Source organism: Chelmon rostratus, chromosome 19, assembly GCF_017976325.1.
Source record: "Chelmon rostratus isolate fCheRos1 chromosome 19, fCheRos1.pri, whole genome shotgun sequence".
Taxonomy (NCBI): Eukaryota; Metazoa; Chordata; class Actinopteri; order Chaetodontiformes; family Chaetodontidae; genus Chelmon; species Chelmon rostratus.
Genome location: NC_055676.1, coordinates 17817599 through 17835573, shown reverse-complemented (window position 1 = coordinate 17835573; position 17975 = coordinate 17817599). Strand labels below are relative to the sequence as shown.

Genomic DNA, 17975 nt, shown 5'->3' with positions numbered 1-17975 from the left:
TGTCATTGCATGCATGCAAAAGATGGAGGATTAAGTTTATGACTCCCTGTGCGGGACTGGATGGCTCTGTGTGAATCTTCCATGGTCCCCTCAAATGCACCACACTAACGTCCAGCCCTGGAAGCAGACAAACACTGGTTTGTTACAATTGAAATTGAAACACGCCCATCCCCTTGTTGACAGATTGATGTAGCTAATTCCTCACGCAAGGGGGCGCTGTTACACTGAATGAGGTCTCTGCCCGAGTCTAGGTTCAACACATTAACGTGTGTGTGGTGTGTGTGAGTGTGTGCGTGTGTGTATCCAGTGAAAATTACCCGGAGACGGACTGAGACAGTTTCTGACCGTACCAATGTGTGTAGCGTATAAATATATGATATTAACCCCGCTGGAATCATCTCATGGACACAACAGTATATCGAAAATGAGGGAATAATCGGAGGAGACACACGGCGAGGCTCGACTGTAGCTAACGTTTTGTTGAACTGCGAGTGGGATCACAGCTGCTGGCTACGAAAATGTCGGGAAAAATAGAGAGCAAGCAAGGTAAGTCCTGCCCGGCTAGACTCAACCACACTGCTCCACCTCGGGGTACTGTATAACGGTATTCCTCCCACGGGGCACTGATGTATCAAATGTGGGGTCTATGGAGCAATACTTAATCTAAAGGGGTCTCCAAAGAGCGGTTGACGAACATGTTCAGTTAAATGGTGGTTTTAATTGGGCCTTATGGATTCTTCTTTTCTCGGCTATCCAGTTAAAATAAAGCGTCGCCGTGTGAGCTAGCTTGATTTAGCTAATGTTACTCCCTGGAGCAAATGGCTTTTCTGTACTGTTTCAACCCCATGCTGACTAACGTTAGAGATAGCTGGTTAACTGTTTGCTGAGCAGTAAATGAATAACGTGCTACTACTCCGGCAATAAAGCCAGATAGATGTCGTGGGCCACCTAGCCAAAGGAATACCGTTTAAATGTGCTATCATTCTATAGCTTTCACGGCACTTCACCGGCGTTTCACCATTCACTCTCAGCTCAGCGGTCGTAAATATACCATGGTTTGATTGTTTGAAAGCATCGCTAAAATTCAAGAACGAATCTGTTTTTCACCCCGGAAGAAACATTTACAGACCACTGGGAAAAAATGAGCATTTGGCGTTTGAAATTATTTTTCTGCTTCATAGTTGGTCGTTTACTTACATTTAAGATGGGTTTGTAACGGTTGCTAGCAGCAGCTAAAGGTTAGCTTTTCGCGAGCTAATGCTAGCTACGTTGTTGCCTAGTGCACTGGAGTTGTAATGCGTTCACGCCCAAGACTGTCGTGTGTATTTGTGTTATGTTGATTTCAACATTGTGCACGTGGCATTTTTCGTTGCTTTGGCCCTCGTTGCGTCTTTTAGCTGGTCGTGTTGTGTGCAGCTCTAAAGACAAATAAAGCACAGAGTATGAGGGGGAAACAGGGTGGTCCCGGGTATGCCTTTGGAAGGAAACTTTATACCCGCCAGCTACAGTTGCATCCCACTCCACCAGCTGTCTCCCTGCTTTCTCTCCACATACAGTTCGGTCCGGTGATGCCTGCAGTAAATGGACACACATACACCAGCACACACACAGCTCCCAGTAACAGGCGGGGAGGGAGTGTGATCCACCACTAGCTCAGTCATTCTTCATAGGCGTAAAAGTTTCCGATTCCTTTCGTGTCTTGCAGACAGATGACTACATATGGTCACAGCTAAATGAAAACTCAGAGGCAGTGTTTTTTTTTATTCTGGTGCAATGAGTTAAAAGTAAATAAAGGCTGCAGTGTATCTGGATAATAGTCACTATGAACCCCAATCCATCACTCTTCTCTTGCATCCATTGTCTCATGTGGACCCGCTTCCCCAGGCTTACCGGGTCACTTGTTGGCCCGCTGTCTCTTCTCCCTTCCACATGTACCCATCGATCCCATATCTGAACCCAGGGGGACATCTATGCTGGATGCCAGTAAAATGGGAAGAGGGGGCAAAGCTCGGGACTCACTGTAGCTGAAAATGTGTGTAGCAGACATAGCTTCAGTGTCAGCCTGTTAAGCCTTTTCCTCAGAGAGAGAGAGAGAGAATGTGGATAAGCTTTGGAGGAATAGCGGTTGTTAAAAGGAGCCTGTTGTCTATGTGGGCTTAGGCTGTGGAGACTCTACAGAAAAGGGACCCATTTTAGACTTTGACAGAAGGAGATTAATTCACTGGTGCCTCGAGGAGCAAATTAAGAAGGGAAAAGATATGGAGAAATAAAGTTCAGACCTGTAAGTAGGGATTCCTGCACATGGACATAGTCATGGGTGAAGGTTTAAATAGTGATATGTTTCTGCCAAGATGTACAATACAAATGGTTACTATAGCACACAGAGCAAGTAGGACTGTTAATGCACACATGGACACCAAGCTCCAGCAGGAGACTTGTAGCCAGCATTTCCTCCGGTGTCACTCGCTGCATCAGTAAAGTCCCTAATCACCGTGGATGCTGTGTCCTGCTGTCACTGGCTTGTCTTCTCTTGAGTGGGGCTGTTACCTTTTTAGATTTTCCTCCACACCCAGTTGTGTGGAGCTTATTAAGGATGTCACCTCTGAGGGAAATCACGTGGGTGGTTCTTGTGTCAGTTTCAACTCTGAACCCCATTCTCTGTATACGCACCCACATGACTTCATCACACAGGCAGCCCAGACTGTAATCCATAAACAGATTCAGTGTCTGTGATGGCATTGCCCATAAGCCAACAGCAGCAGACAGCCAAACTCATCCCAAAGCCAGAGAATCAGAGAAAATGAACTGGATGGAGAAGACTGAAAATGTGGGAGTGTTGTTTTTATTTGTGAGTTTGCACTCAGTGTACTATGTTGGACTTGTTTAAATGGACTTTTTTCTAATCAGTAAAAAAAAAACAGCTAATGATAAGTGATATTAAATTGTTTGAGTGTGCTTATTTTGATTAGGGACTTTAAAAACCTTCTGCTCATTATCTCTGATATATCATGTTTTCGTGTAGAGACGTACTTTAGCTGTTTACTGTGCTATACTGTGCCTCCCCCACTGAGCCATTGAGTTAGACTCTCCTCTGCTCACTGGCTCTGTACTTCAGCAGGTTTGTGAATTCTCACTGAAATTAGTAAAATTGCTCATTGAATGTTTAGCACGTGTATTTCTCTATTGTAATTCTTTTAATGACCTAATTATATGCTCAGGAATGAATCCACCATTACAGTTATACAACCCAGATTCTAAAAAAGTTGGGAGGCTTCATAAAACGTAAATAAAGATAGAATGTAAGCATTTGCAAACAGACTGTTTACCAAGAACAGTTTTATGGAATGTTCCTAAACCCATGTAGTAATATCCTTTATACATTCATGTGTTCACAAAGTGGTTAACTCGCTCCATCCCTGCTTGTGTGTGCTTGCGATGCTCCTTTCATATCCAATCATTATACTGTCACCTATTACCAATGAACCTGTTTACCTGTGGAATGCTGCAAGGTGTTTTTGGAGCATTCCACAGCTTTCCCAGTCCTTTGTTGCTCCTGTCCCAACTCGTTTCCAATGTGTTGCGGCATCAAATTCAGAATGAACATAAAGATCAGTGAAGTTGAGGAGGTAAAACTTTATGCATTGATATATTGTCTTTGTACAGTTTTGATTGACCATATGTCAGAAAGGATTAGCAAATGATGCAGTGATGCATTGAATGCAAGACCCTTAATTGTTGAGATGGTCAGATTTTTGGGATAAGTTACACTAAATCTAAGCGAGGCGAACAGCCTTAGCTTCATGTTACAAAATAAACACCTCATACACTTTTCAGGGAAACATTCCTGTAGAAAAATACAGTAGAGATGCACATCTGTTGTGACTTAACATTTTTTTTGGCTGAGACAAGGGTGTCATCCTGTGTATGAAATCTTCATTCACACAAGTAATTCTGAAATTTAATGACTTGACTTTAACTTATGACAAATATATTTGAATAATAATGATGATGATAATAATAATATGATTGTTGCCAATTTTTGTGCACTGTGTTCATTTGACAGTTTTTGAGTTTTTTTTCTGAAGATAAGTAGATGTTTTAAAGATCAAATATCTGGTCCCTTTTTTCTTGCAGCGTTAAAAAAGTAGTAATGGCACAATCTATAGAACCATGTGTTTGTGCTTTTGTCTGGATCTAGTGTACACATTAGCCACTTAGTACAGTAGGATGCTTGTATTGCTGTTAACTGTTATCAAACTTGAAAGCAAGAAATGCACATATAAACACACCCCCATGACAACAAGAAAGAAACCTTAATTGGGACTTTTTTTTATCAGTTGCAAAATTCATGTGCCTTTAGCTTCCCCACAGAGACTAGGATTGTGACACAACACTTTTGGCATGCCAGTGTTGGTAACAAAGTTGTGGGAGTAGCTGTGTTTTATAATTAGCCTGTAGACTCTTCTCTCACTGGACGGTCAATGGTCGTAGCCAGCCATGGTGGAGCTGATCTATCACTTCCTTAATTTAGGCTCCCCGTCCCCTTCCATAGTGTGGGAGTGTGTATTTGTGTGTTTGCCTTTGACAGGGTTTAGCTGTAATGCAAAGAGTTGACTCTCAGGCATTCCTGGAGTTAACACTGAAGTGTAAGTCATTTTGATGGCTTTGTGTTTGCTAAGTGGTTACTGCATCACTTCAGACTGAAATATCTTCTTGTCTGGTGTACAGAAATAGCATGCCCCACATGCCTTAGTCACCAAAACTCTGAGCAAGAGCTAAAGAAGTCGTGATTACAAAAGGGTTCCCCGGATGATTAGGTTTACGCGCATTGCTGATGAGTGATCCAAGTGTTGCACAGGGCAAGCTATGGGTCTTGGTTTGACATGCTGCAATTTTGAGGTTTGATGGAAAGCATTTCACCCTCCCTCTCCCACAGAATGAGAGGCTTGCTGTTCCCATATAGGTTTAGCTGTGTTGTAATTAGTTTTTTGTGTGTGCGCTGTGTATGGGAAAGCAAAAAGAGGAGGGAATAGAGCTTAGGGAGGGAAAGAAGGAGGGTGGAGAAAGGTAGAGAATTGATGGGCATCGAGTCCCTGCACAGACAGAGAATCAGGGAGAGAAATGGATGGATTACATGTTGGCTAATGACTGGACCTAGGCTATCAATGAGCAATGGAACGTCTGTGAAGGCAATCAGGTCTTTGTAACATGAATATTTTCAAGGCCTTTCTGCCTTCAACATCTTCCAAGGAGCTAAAGACGACCATCAAGATTGTTTGCGGAGATCTCGTATGCAATTCTGTATGACTTCGATGTACAAGTCGTATTCATCTCTCGACTTCCATTTGTGCTCTTGAGACTTCTTTCTCAAAGGGGCTCGTCTTCTGAGATGATGCTTCCCTTGATTTCTCTTCTGTGTGTTGGCCTACATGCCAGAGAGCGGGTCATCTATTCCCACAGGTGGCCTGCGCAGGTCTGTGCATCTGTTCAAAACATCCCCACCAGATAACCGTGGGTTGGATCCTCTCCAGGACCACTGATGACAGCTTAGACAGCTTCACTCAGACATTCTGTCCAGGATTATGTGATTTTAGCCATATTTATGAGACAAATTATGTAATAAACAGTCAACTCAGCAAAAGCACATTACTTTTCAATTCCTCTTGCCTTCCTGCAGTGCTATTTGTGGATCTTTCCTCCGAAGTGCAGTGTAGTGTGGCTGACTCAAGAGGGAATGATCACGCGGACCAGATAGTTTGTGACTAACTCTCAGCAGTGCAATTGAGTGATAGCTGTGAAAATGCTAGCCTGACCAACAACTAATCAGTGCACAAAAACTATAAAAATCAGTGTCACTCCTGTACCAGTAGCTGTGTGGACTCAGGCCTCTTGGATGGGTAATATAAACTGGAGGAGCCAGGCCTCCTCAGAGGACACAGATTCTTCTCTACAGGGGGATCTAGATGAGGACACAGGTAAAGACATATATATATATATATATATATATATATATATATATATATATATATTCTTCTCTTGATACATGCATGGTGGCACATGAGGTCAATGCTACACTTGCTATTCTCTCATTGCTGCTGACATTGATGCATAACTACAGAGTAAACAGAATTGGAGCTCTGGAGAAACAGGACAGTGATTCTCTCCACAGTGGTTAAATCTTTCGCATTTTATTTTGGGTGTTTTAATGACAATAACAATGAAGAAACTTGATAGAGCTTTTTGATATTCTGTGTTTTTTTCACAATTCAACCAGCATAGAGCCTAAACAAGAAGAACAGGCATTATTTGAAATGTAAATGAAAAGGCAAGAACATAGACTGGTGCTAAAAAATATTCTCAAGCACAGGGTTCCGTTTCACTTGCACAGCTACAGTAGCTGGTTACAGAAATGCACACAATGCATTTATTCAACAGTTTTTTTCTGAGATGAATGCACACTTGCATTAGGTTTTTGGGGCATGTACTTCTTTGTTTAAGGCTACTGTTGCGAGCTGTCGCCAGTTTTGGAGCTTTAATGTAAAATCGGCTCTCTGGCAGAATGAAATGCAGGGGACATTCCTCTGTGTGCTTTTTGTGTCGTGTGGCTTTATAGAAGGTGCTCATTTGCGCCGCTGAAGTCTTGGGTGGACCCAGCCCGAAGAGGCTGCTCTGCAGGGCCACAACCTTCCATCACATGCTGCCCCTCTGCCTTATCACTTCCACAGTGTGTAGGCAGAAGCCATATCTTCTCTAATCTGGGCTCACCAGGTGAAGATCGGCCAGAGTGCTGTTGTGTTAATCCAGTTACACAATACAAAAAATTGGAATTAGTTACTCTGTGGTTTTGTAATCTTTGCATCTTAAATTCAACCTGCCTGCCTTGCTTCATCATGGTAGCTTAGCCTGTTTGTTGACCCACATGTCAGGGCTAACACTGTTTGATTTATTAATGTTTGTAGTGAGTTTGTGCTTCTCCTGTTAAGCTGTGTGGACAGATCCACCCTGGCGAGCCGGTAGCACATAGAGGCTCCATAATTAAGGTAGTTGAGTCCTTCATTGTGTAATTGCACAGTGCAGAATGCCTTAATACCTTGTTTTGAAAACATGCAGTCTGTGGTACACTCTGCCTAATAAATCTGTGCATTTCAGCCCAGCGGGCAGTAAGACTCAAGTATTTGATTGGGTGTGTGTGTCCTGTCTGTCTACCCCAACCTGCTCAGTCTCTGTGGCTGTGATGGACCCCACTGGGGACTGGTAGAGTGAGTGATTTGTTTCAAACAGACAGACTGCATGGTAGTACAGACGAGGAGTTCACAGCTGAGTTGCTACCGATGTTTTGAACTACTGTAAATAGTCTCATACCACAGTTGGCTTGACTGCAGTGAAGATGCACAGTAAGGATCATCAAGAAGATGATTCACTTTCCAACCTCCTTATAAGCAGAATCCAGCCATCTGATTTTAGTGTCAATGCAGATTCACAAAAGATGCAGCTGTGTTAACTAATTACACCTTCTCCATTGTCTCTTGTCCTTAAACATACTGCTCAGACATCTAGATTGAGGAATTACTTTTGCCAAACCCTGAAGTCTCCACAGTGTCTATTGACAGTTTGTGGTCTTTCTGATACATGGTAAAATTCAATAATGAACCTGATCAAATTCCACGACTCATCCTTGTTTTCTGTATTATGGAAATCATGGAGTGTTTCTGTCTTTGTATATCTGCATCAAGTTATTGCACCATTTAAATTCAGATGGAAGTGCAGGTGTATACTAGGTTAGATGCTAAAGCTAAAACCAGCAGAACTGAGAAACACTACTGAAACTCCTAATGTGCCCTATGGCTTTTTCTTTCACTTCTTATTTTGCAGTGAGTTCATGTTTTAGCTTGCTGAGATTTATATTTTCCTAGTATTTCTTGCAGATTTCTAAGTTATGGATATATGTATTTCCATTTTAAAGCAGAGCCAGTTATTGGCAACGTGTTTTGTCCAAAAGAAGATTATTGCCAATATGCACCAGCAATATGTGCTACCTGTTATAGCATGTTGATTTGAGCAAAGACACCCAGAGATTACATAATTATTTAATGCACTTCCTGTCTCCCATGCACGCATTACAGATAGAGTTAACCGCCATCACTTAGAGTGAAGAAAAGAAATACCTCTATGCATACGAGTTTCCAAGCAGTCAAAGTGAGCAGCAGTGAGAGCTTCAATAATAGTGTGTGGCCTTGGTGCGACTGAGAGCAACTATCTCAATGGCTGCTGGGAAGTGAGGAGATCCTGAAAAGGGGTTTTATGTCAAGACGTGCCAGTGTGTGTGCTTGTGTTGAGTGTGTCAAATCATGCAGACCCCAGGGTGGCATGGCTGGTTCAGGGACCTGGCATACAATGAAGGGGATGTCCCACAGTTGCTGCCAGTTTCCGATGCCTGTCTAAATCAGGAATGGAGAGAGAAGTTGACATGGCTTGCAAAAAAAGTCACCGCTGTTGTCAAGGCAGATGTGGGTGTTTGTTTTTTGCGTATATGTGGGTGTTTATCTGGGTACTTAAATGATTCAGAATCTTTAGTTTGATATCTTTTTATCATACCTAAGCTGTATATGACATACTGTCATGCAGACACGCACAATGTTTATTCTGTCAGTGACGATGATTGTGCCTGTAGCCCTGTGGGCAGAGGGTGGACTTCATGTTTAATCTGCCTTCATTGACCTACTTCCTCTTGGATGTTCCTCCTCATACAACCTGAATGAGATTTGAAATGGCAATAAAACTTGCAACACTGTGAATTTATGAGCTTCCAAGGAAATTGTAAAATACTTTGCGAGACTGAATTAAGTTTGCTCCTGCAGTGAACTGTAGTCTGAGGAGGTAAAACAGAAAACACATCTCTCAGGGTTTTATTCAGCACACATTTTGACTTTGTGCTCGTATCTTCTATTCCACTTAAATTAAAGAATTTTGCTCTTAAATCTTGAATAGTACCAAATCTTGGTTTTGACCAAAACCACAAACCTTTTATTATTCATTCTCTTAAAATGAACAGATCCTTATGGGTTTCTTTTTTCCCATGTTATTATTGTTTCAATAGTTATATTATTACAGTTGTGAGGCAACACATATGGGACAAGCCATTGTAATCAGCATCCCAACGTAAGTGAAACAAATGTAGAAAAGGAAAAATACACAGAAACAAGCGAGACAAAACAAAAACAAGAACCATAGTGATAAAGGAAACCCACCCCTCAAACCTTCATTAGAGCTGCTAAAAATCAGGCACTTCATGATTGTGCCAGGACTAACAAAAACTGTTTGATCTCTTTCCGATTATTTGAGGAAGGGACACGTTTAAGTCCTCCTATTTATCTTTCAAAGTATATCTGATTTCTTTCCGGAGTACTGGTCATCTCTGCTAGCCATTTCTTAAGTGGAGGAACTCCATGAGTTTTTTAGCTGTAGTTAATCCAGAAGAGATAAACTCTTGTTGAAATTGATCTCCAGCAGCATTTTGAGCTGGAGGGGAATGTGGATAGGAAGTTGCAATTGCCTCATGGTCAACATGCTTTTCTCCATAGACTTGTCCTTAACGATTCCACCTGTGGCAGAGAGTAGAGGTGCAGCGGATCGCAAAAGTCATGGTTTTGAGTCATGTACTGGATCAAAAAAGGGTTAGGGTTAAATGAATTTAAAAATGCACAATTTGGCCCTGATGTAGCCACCTGTTTTGTAGTCACCACTCTGTAGTCTAACTCAATGTGTCACCCACAGCACTGTCTGAGTGGTTACACATCATGAATGCCTTTCAACACTGAAGGCAACTGTGCCACAGACAGGCAAAGAGACTGGAACTGCTCTGGTGAACAAATGTTGCTGAGTGTCAAAGGAAGGCAACAGATCACAATCTTATGAGGTATTTCTATGATGCCAAACATGCCCAGTTTCCCGGTGACACCAATGAAACTGCCCAAAGTCGGAGCCTACGGGGCTTTCCTCAATGGAGGTGAAGGCGACAGCTTTTATATCATCTGCCTTTCCCTAACTCAATCATTGCTTAGAACATGTATATGTGTTCATCTTTTCACTGCATCTCACTGCAAAGAATTACGACTTAAAAAGTAACAGTGGCATTAAAACTGTATTTGACACTATGAGTTTGCAATTACTCCGAGGGTCACATGCGTGCCGAACCATGGACAGGATCCATACGGGTCAGAGAGTTGAGTGTAAATGTAGACATGTGCACATGTGTTTGATTTTACTTGCGGCTGTGATGAAAAGCTGATTCTCTTGGGTCCACCCCGTGTTGTATGTGTCTGCTGTGCCTGCATTCACAGGAAGGCCAGAGGACAGAACATCAGTCGATCAATAAAATCACTGGAAGATGATATGCCGTTATGTAGATGCTACTTTTTTCATTCATTTTGTCACAGTAAGACTGCTGAATAATGTCATCTATGTAGTCTTTTTAGATATTGTGAAGAGGCTGCCATTTGATTTGATGATTAAATAAAGTTCTAAAACAAATTGGACATCCCTATTTGTATACATTTAAAGATTTATTATAGATTTAAGTTAGTTTGTTTTAAAGACTTACTATTAAGATCTGATCCCAAGTGATCCTCAAAGATAGAGGTCTTGTGGTCTTTGTCCCGCCTTCTGTTAAACTCAAATGAAGTTCCTCCCAGCTTCATGCCCTGCCCCAACACGCTTCGTGTTGAAAAATGTCAAACCACAACCTTACAATCTCAAAACATTTTTATGTGACCTTTTTCAAAAATATATATGACACACGATAGACTCATCTCAGAAGAGAAAGATAAATGTGTTTGCACGAATACTATAAACACACAGCTTTTAAGAGTAACACGTGAACACAAGTTTTTAATGAAAGACATTTACAACACACACTTTAAATCCCAAAACGGGACAATGGAAAGCACTTTGGGCGTATTCATATGAAGTGACAGACATGTACTTTCTACAACAGCACAGAGGGAGCGAAGCACGTTCGTTGTTTTGTTTGCGTGCATGATAATTAAAAGAATTGAAAAAGCAACAGTAAAGTTATTTTAGTGAGTGTTGGATTATTCATCGCTGACATAGTTTAAACAACCACTGCCTAATTATAAGTGACTGTGCGAGGGCGAGTCTTGTTCTTTGTGGCGGGCACATCTGTCTTCCAAGCCTATTTTTAAGGAGCTGTGAAACAATCCAAATGTGAAGAGTTTGGTTTGCCACAGTGCATTTGAACTGCGAGATAAGTTGTGTTATTTGGCATCTGTCTGTCAGTCTTGTCCCGTGCAGTGTGTGTGCACAAAGTGTCAAGAGGATGACAAGTAGCCTGCTGTACAGACAAGATCAGCTTTGTACAGCGCTCTAACGCAGGGAGAGTGGTACCACTCCTCGCTGCTTGAGGCCATTTACTCACAAGAACGCTGTTGCTTATGCTTCTGTGTCCCTCTGTATCTGTCTCTGTCTTGTACTCAGGCCGTGAAGTGATTGGTTCTCTTGTGGCTGTTTGTCTATGTGTAGGATCAGTCTCCTATCTCGAGTGCTTTATAGTGCCTGTTTGCCTCTTGCTCTCTTGCCAAACAGCTGCTGTTCGCTGAGAACTCTGAATTCATCTCAGTAGATCACAGGGTTTTTTAGCTGTCGCAGTGTCTCTCTGGTGCTGCTTGATGTTACAGATACTGACAAGATGGGTATTTATAGCACTTTGTGGTTCTTTAGTCTATTGGTTTCACCCAAGGTGAACCTGCTGCCTGCCAGCCTGTCTGCTCTCACTCTGCCGAAACACTGGGTTCAGAAAGCAAGCTTTAAATGGAATGCTAGAAAATGCAGTAAACCGCTGTAACCAGAAGGTCACTTGAAGGATCAGACTGCTTTGAGCATGTTTCTGTCGGGCGGTTGTGTGTCGCACTGAGCTTGTTTGTCTTTTGTCTGGGTGTGTGTGCACTGTGCTATTAGGCCTTGCCTGTTTAGGTGAGTCCTCGCTGCTCTGGACTACGAAGTTTGTTCAGAAAAGAGGGAGCGGCTCTCAATGAGGGAAACAGGGGACAGGAAATCGTGCCAGTGGCTTCGGCGTCAGGGGGGAAGGAACAGGAGGGGTACCCAGGATGGCGTGTACGTGTATGTACGTGTGTGTATGCTGTGTGATTTCCCTCTTTCAACCCTCTACCTCACATGTGCTTGCCCCGCCCTCCAGTGAAATGGTGCAACTGTGTCACTCTCCGTCGCCTCACCCATCGCTCATGTCACATCAGTGGAATCATGAGCTGTCACCACTCTGGATTCCAAGTATGCCTCAGCAATATGACCTACAATCACATATCAGAATTAGGGCTACAACTATATATATATTGAAAACAACTGCTTGTTTTCAATATATATTAATCTACTGGTTGTTTTTTCAATTGCTGGATTTATTGCTTTGTCTTCAAAATGTGCATAGCACACAGAAAAGAAACAAATCGTCACCACTGAAAAACTGGAACAAGGGAATGCATTTTTGTTTGAAAAATGACTCAAACTCTAGTAATCAGTCGTGAAAACCATTGACTGATTGATTATTTAATTAATAGTTTTAGCTTTAATCACAGTCATTTCATCTGTTGTTCTGTTCTGTTCAACATGAAATGGCTATAAGTGAAGAATTTTTTAAAGCTTGAGGTTATTAATCTCACTACCCTTGTTCTCTGAAAGCATGAGTGAGGCGTCCCATTATAGCCTCCCACAGCGAGACACCAAAACAAATTGAAACAGAACATTATTTTTATGTACCACACCTCTGCATTGGGCTATAAGATGTGTGACCTGCCCTACTGTTCAGGTTCCATTTTAAACAGGATATTCATTCTTTAGGTAAACTAATTTAGAACTAGGATACAGTAAATTAGCCCATTTGAACATGTAGAGGATGTGAATGTTATTTGATATCGAGTGATTCCACAGTTTGTCTTCCCTTCCTGCAGCGATACACACCTTTCCTCCTTCACTTAATTTACTCAACCCTTTTTGTCACTGTGCCAAACAGCGTCTGCCGCTTTGTTGTATTTTTCTATTTTATTTTACAACTGGGGCATCAATAGCTGCCTTGCTCATGTTCTATGTGTTGCCAATTCTGTTGAAAACCATGCCCTGTGGCATGCCCTCTGCAACCTTTTGCTTGTGGTTGAATAGTTTAGAAAGACTCTTTGTGTGCTGATCTGTTTCTGTCTAGGGATGTGGGTGTGCATTGTGCGTATGTGTGTGTCTGTTGTAGATAGGACAATTGAGTGACCTAGGCCTCTGGGCTTCCTCCATAGATTTCAATACAACCCCACTGAACTGGTGTGCCAACTGCTCCCATTAACTAATTCCATTAGCTCATCCAGTGCCCACTGTGAGACCTCAACCCATATTGAAACCATACAAAAAGAGTTACTACCAGAGAGTGAGAATTACATGAACAGTCATAACAACTTAAAGGTCAGCCCACAGTCAATGCAGTGTGGTATAATGCCATACTATATGTGCTCGTTGTAAAACTAACATTGCCACATGCAGGATCACTAATAAATAACTGCTAACTTAGTTGCAATTACGCACAGATATGCTAACATAAAAGGGCAAGTGTCAGAGATTAGCTATCAAAAGCAGTGATGCAGAGGAATGAATGAGTAATAATAATAAAAGTAGCTTGGGGGTGGGGTTAATGTGACAACCGAGCCACCAGCAGCCCCTACCGTGTATTTGGATAAAATTTTTCTCACACAAAACCCACAAATGTGGACAAACAATGTGGTCTTCACCGCCATCACACTGACTAGAAAGGAGGAAATGTGTGGGCTAACTACCAGCGATGCTGCCAGTAAGAATGAACCACCAGCCAAGCAGCAGTAGCAGAGGGGCATAGGGAAATACAGATGGGAGAAAAGATGCTGTTAACCCTGATCAGAGAGAGCTTTGAAAGGGGGTTTGTTGGCTTCATAGTTAAACAGAGGAGGCATTGAGCCTAGAGACTTGTAAATGTTTATGCCACCTCACAATACACAGGCCTAATGGTCCCACCCTCTTCCAGAACACCACCTTCCAAACTACTGGCCTACATTTGACACATTATAGAGTCTTCAAGAAATTTCTCATGCTTGACAAGAACAGTTCAAGGAGTGAGTGGCTTTCAATTAGTAGCGTGATAATATTTCAAGACAGACCTTCTCTTTGTGAGCGTTGAGCAGAACCACAGCAGCCTCAGCTTCCCTTGTGTGATACTGCAGAAAGTGCTTGCCAGGATTTCCTATTTATCTCTGTCGCCAATGCAGCAATGGTTAACCTGTCCGCTATTTAACAGTGAGCTTACTTTGCAAACAACATTTATATATTGACACAGCTCAACTCTAGCTTGTGGGTAATTAATTAAATACGTATGCAAGAATTTTCTAGAATTAAATTTATCCTATGTGGATTTTTCAACGCAAAAAACAGCAAGAGTACATAATGGATAATGATTTGTCTTATTATGATAATATTGAGAACTGCTATGATATTGAAGGACTTCAAGTTGCAGCCTGTTACTGAAGCAATGAATACATATAAAAGGCATATTTTTGGCTTCTTTGAGTGTAGGCATACATATAAAAATCCATAATTTCATTTGTAAGTCTAAGTACAAAATGCCTCAGTGGAATTCCTTCTAAATGCCTTAACAATATAGAGAATAGACTGAAAACATGTAATATTTTCCTCAGATGTGTTTTGTTTCATTGTAAACTTTATTAGATTGCATCTAATGAGACAGGCCTATGCTGTGTGTACTGCAGACAGTATTTGAACAAAAAGCACAATTCTCTTAAACTCCAGTTTTTTTCCTTGTCAAGAGACATCATTCCTCGTGCTAGAAAAGCTGAAATATCAGTGAAACTCTTGTCAGTTAGACAACTTAACTCTGAGAGTCAACAACAAGTACTTCAAAGCCTCATACTGACCCACTACCCCCAGCGTCTACACATCATCCACCACATCTCATCTGCAAGCTGTGTAATTATGGAACTGTGAATAGTCTGTTCTAACCTCAGTAGCCTTGAGTACAAATGTAGTAGTTTATTTTAAGCTATGTTATGACTATAAAACATTATGTTTGTTTCCCTTCACTGCTCTGCATCAAACCCTATTTCTCTGTCATGATGCTACAGCAGCATAACCGTGCGACTTTGCGTGTGTGAAATACTGCTGCAAAACAAGCCAGACTTTTGTTGCTGTACGTGACAGAAGGCTGAGATGGTAGATCGTGCATCGTCAGGTCGCTGTATGTGTTTCAAAGTGCCATGAAAATGCATGCTTCATTGCCTTAAAATTGAAGCAAAAAAACATACATGACCTCAGATGTTGGTGGCCCACCCACTGCACTCAACGCAATTGCCAACTTGTATAGATGAAAAATGTTGCAAGCATGCATCAGAGCACTACAGGGCAGTGTAGTTGGTATTTCTAGCATGAATAAAACATTTGTTTTGGTGTAAATGAATGATGGATTTGTCCCATTATACTCCACTCTAGATGGGATGGAAATATTTGGATGCAATGTCACATTGTCTGACTTCAGCCATTTATCCTGAGTAATAAGAACACAAGATCATACAAATAAACAGACTCAAGAATGCAAGGTGTGCCACCAAGAGATTAGGCTGGATTTTGTTGTTATGTGCCTCTACATGCTGCTTGTTGCTTATTATGGTTTAATGCAACATATTTTCATCCCCAGTGATAATTCTAGTTTCAGTTCACTTTGTAGATGCGTCGGCGTTTAGTGAGGAGATTAATATCAGACTGTTTGATCAGTCTGGAATGAGATCACATTTGCATGCTGAAGGTTATTCTTTGCATTTTCTAAGCTTTCAAGGCTAAAATAACCCATCAAAAGTGACAAGCCAGTGAGCAAGTGGATGAGGGTACTTTTGATATTCTTTTTATCTCAGAGTGCAATCTCATGACTCATATGGGTAATGATGTCTCTTTCACTAAGCAGGAGTTTCCCAGTATAGATGTATTCTCAATCATCAGCCACTCGGTCTATTGTGTCATTTCTGTGGTTTGTCTGTCTGATTTGAGAGCAGATGGCACCAATACTTGCGAGAGACTGGTTCTGTTTACTGTTGCATTCAAGCTGAACGTGGGTGACCAAACACGATCTCTCTAAGCAGTTATAGATCTGGTTTGCTGTTTTGTGTTGTGGATCTGCATTATAGATCGCCTTGTGTTGTGTGGCCACGCTCTGTTAGCCATGGCTGTCCATGCCGTCTGTTCCCATGCAACCCAGCACACAGAGCGCCTCCATCACCACATTGATGTTTGCTCCTGGCCATTGACCCATGTATGGTGGGGCTGCTTTACTAGTCATTGACATACTGAGGGGCATGTTTGTGTAAGTTATTAATAGCGTTAAGTATTTTTATTCGAGAAAAGATGTCTGTCCCTCAAACAAAAGGCATGCAGCATTTGAAATAATAGTAAAAATCTACAAACTTTAGTGTGTGAAAAGTAGATTTGTGGGTTTCTAATTTTGAAAAGTAATTGCATGGTATTATATAAATGATTTTAGAGTGATCTGTTTTCTTTTATGCCAATGAAATTATCATTTGGATTGTGATTGTTATCTAAAATGACTCATTTTTTTTAGTTTAAAATGGCTTGTAGTTTATTGTAATCCCTGATCTATTGGTTCAGATACCAAGTCAAAATTATTTGTTTTAGGACTTCTTAAGTCATTAGGAAGTGAGTGGCTGAAGAAATCCAGTATTTGGATATGTCTGTTTGCATTGATAATTTGATTGTCCACATGTCTTCCGTGTCTCATTTACTCATTTGTAAAGTGATATACAATAGATAGGAAGCAGCAGACTGAGCACTTAGCATCCTGTCATTTGCTTACTCGGTTAAGTGAACTGGATGCTCTCAGTCTTCCCGTGACTCCTTGTTGAACAGTGTACTCAAACAGCACAGCTGGAAAAATGAAAAACTCACCACTGGACGTCTTCCTCCATTACTTTTGAAATCAAGCAATTAACAAAGGCCACATTCCATTCGAGGGCTTCCTCCCTTCCCTGCCATCCTTAGGCTGTGGTTTCGCTTGCAATACACACACACACACACACACACACACACACAGAGTCTGCTGTATCCTATATTGTTGCTTGTTGGTAACCGAGGACATAAAAAGGATTCCTATTGAAAATTGAACACAACCGGCAGGAAGCCAACGACTACAATGGAGAGAATAAATAATTCACTAAGCACTTAACTATTTCCTGTTGAATTTTCCTCTCTTTCCTCTCCATTTTTCTCCCTGCTGTTCATCTCACGTGACTCGGCCTTGCAATCCACACAGCAGGTCTTGCCGTAGGATATGTAATGTGTTTTTTGTTATACAGTCTAGCAGGAAGTTAGTCACACAGTATGTCATCATTTTTATAGACAAATAAGGCCTCATTGCAGGCAAAGTTGCTAATAAACAATGCTCTGTATAGGATCTAAGTTCTATTTACATTTTTCTAGAATGAATGCATTGTGTGTACAGGACAGTAAATAATATGTAACATCAGTTATAGCTGATGCTTAAACCAGAGTTGGAGTTAATCTGCAGCCATTTAGAACAGTAGCTTGTATCAAGCATACTTATGATAATAGGATCTTTTTCACATCTGCTACATCTGAGTAAGGAGGGTCAAATTAAATATATAGTCAAGCTAGCGGTGTAGCTTTAGCAATGGCAATGTTGGCATATCTATATGTTGGTCCGTCCCGTTGGTTCAGACTGAAATATATCAACTATTGGATGGATTTCCATGAAATTGGATGGATTGCCATGAAATTTGATACAGATATCCATGGCGCACAAAGGATGAATCCTCGTAGCTTTCGTCACTCCCTGACTTTTCATTTAGCATCACCAGCAACTCAAACTTTTCACTTTTCCAGTCAAATATGTATCTACT

The 17975-nt window shown here is 41.4% G+C and overlaps 1 protein-coding gene across 5 annotated transcripts in view; it reads left to right on the top strand.

Moving 5' to 3' along the window:
- The first annotated feature begins 285 nt into the window (after nucleotides 1–285).
- rapgef1b (Rap guanine nucleotide exchange factor (GEF) 1b) overlaps nucleotides 286–17975 on the top strand; it is a 42822-nt gene continuing 25132 nt past the window's right edge. For all 5 annotated transcript variants that reach the window (XM_041959774.1, XM_041959773.1, XM_041959775.1 and 2 more), the window contains exon 1: nucleotides 286–546. In XM_041959774.1, the coding sequence (XP_041815708.1) occupies nucleotides 519–546 (28 nt within the window). In that variant the 5' untranslated portion in view covers nucleotides 286–518. The remainder of the gene's footprint in view (nucleotides 547–17975) is intronic.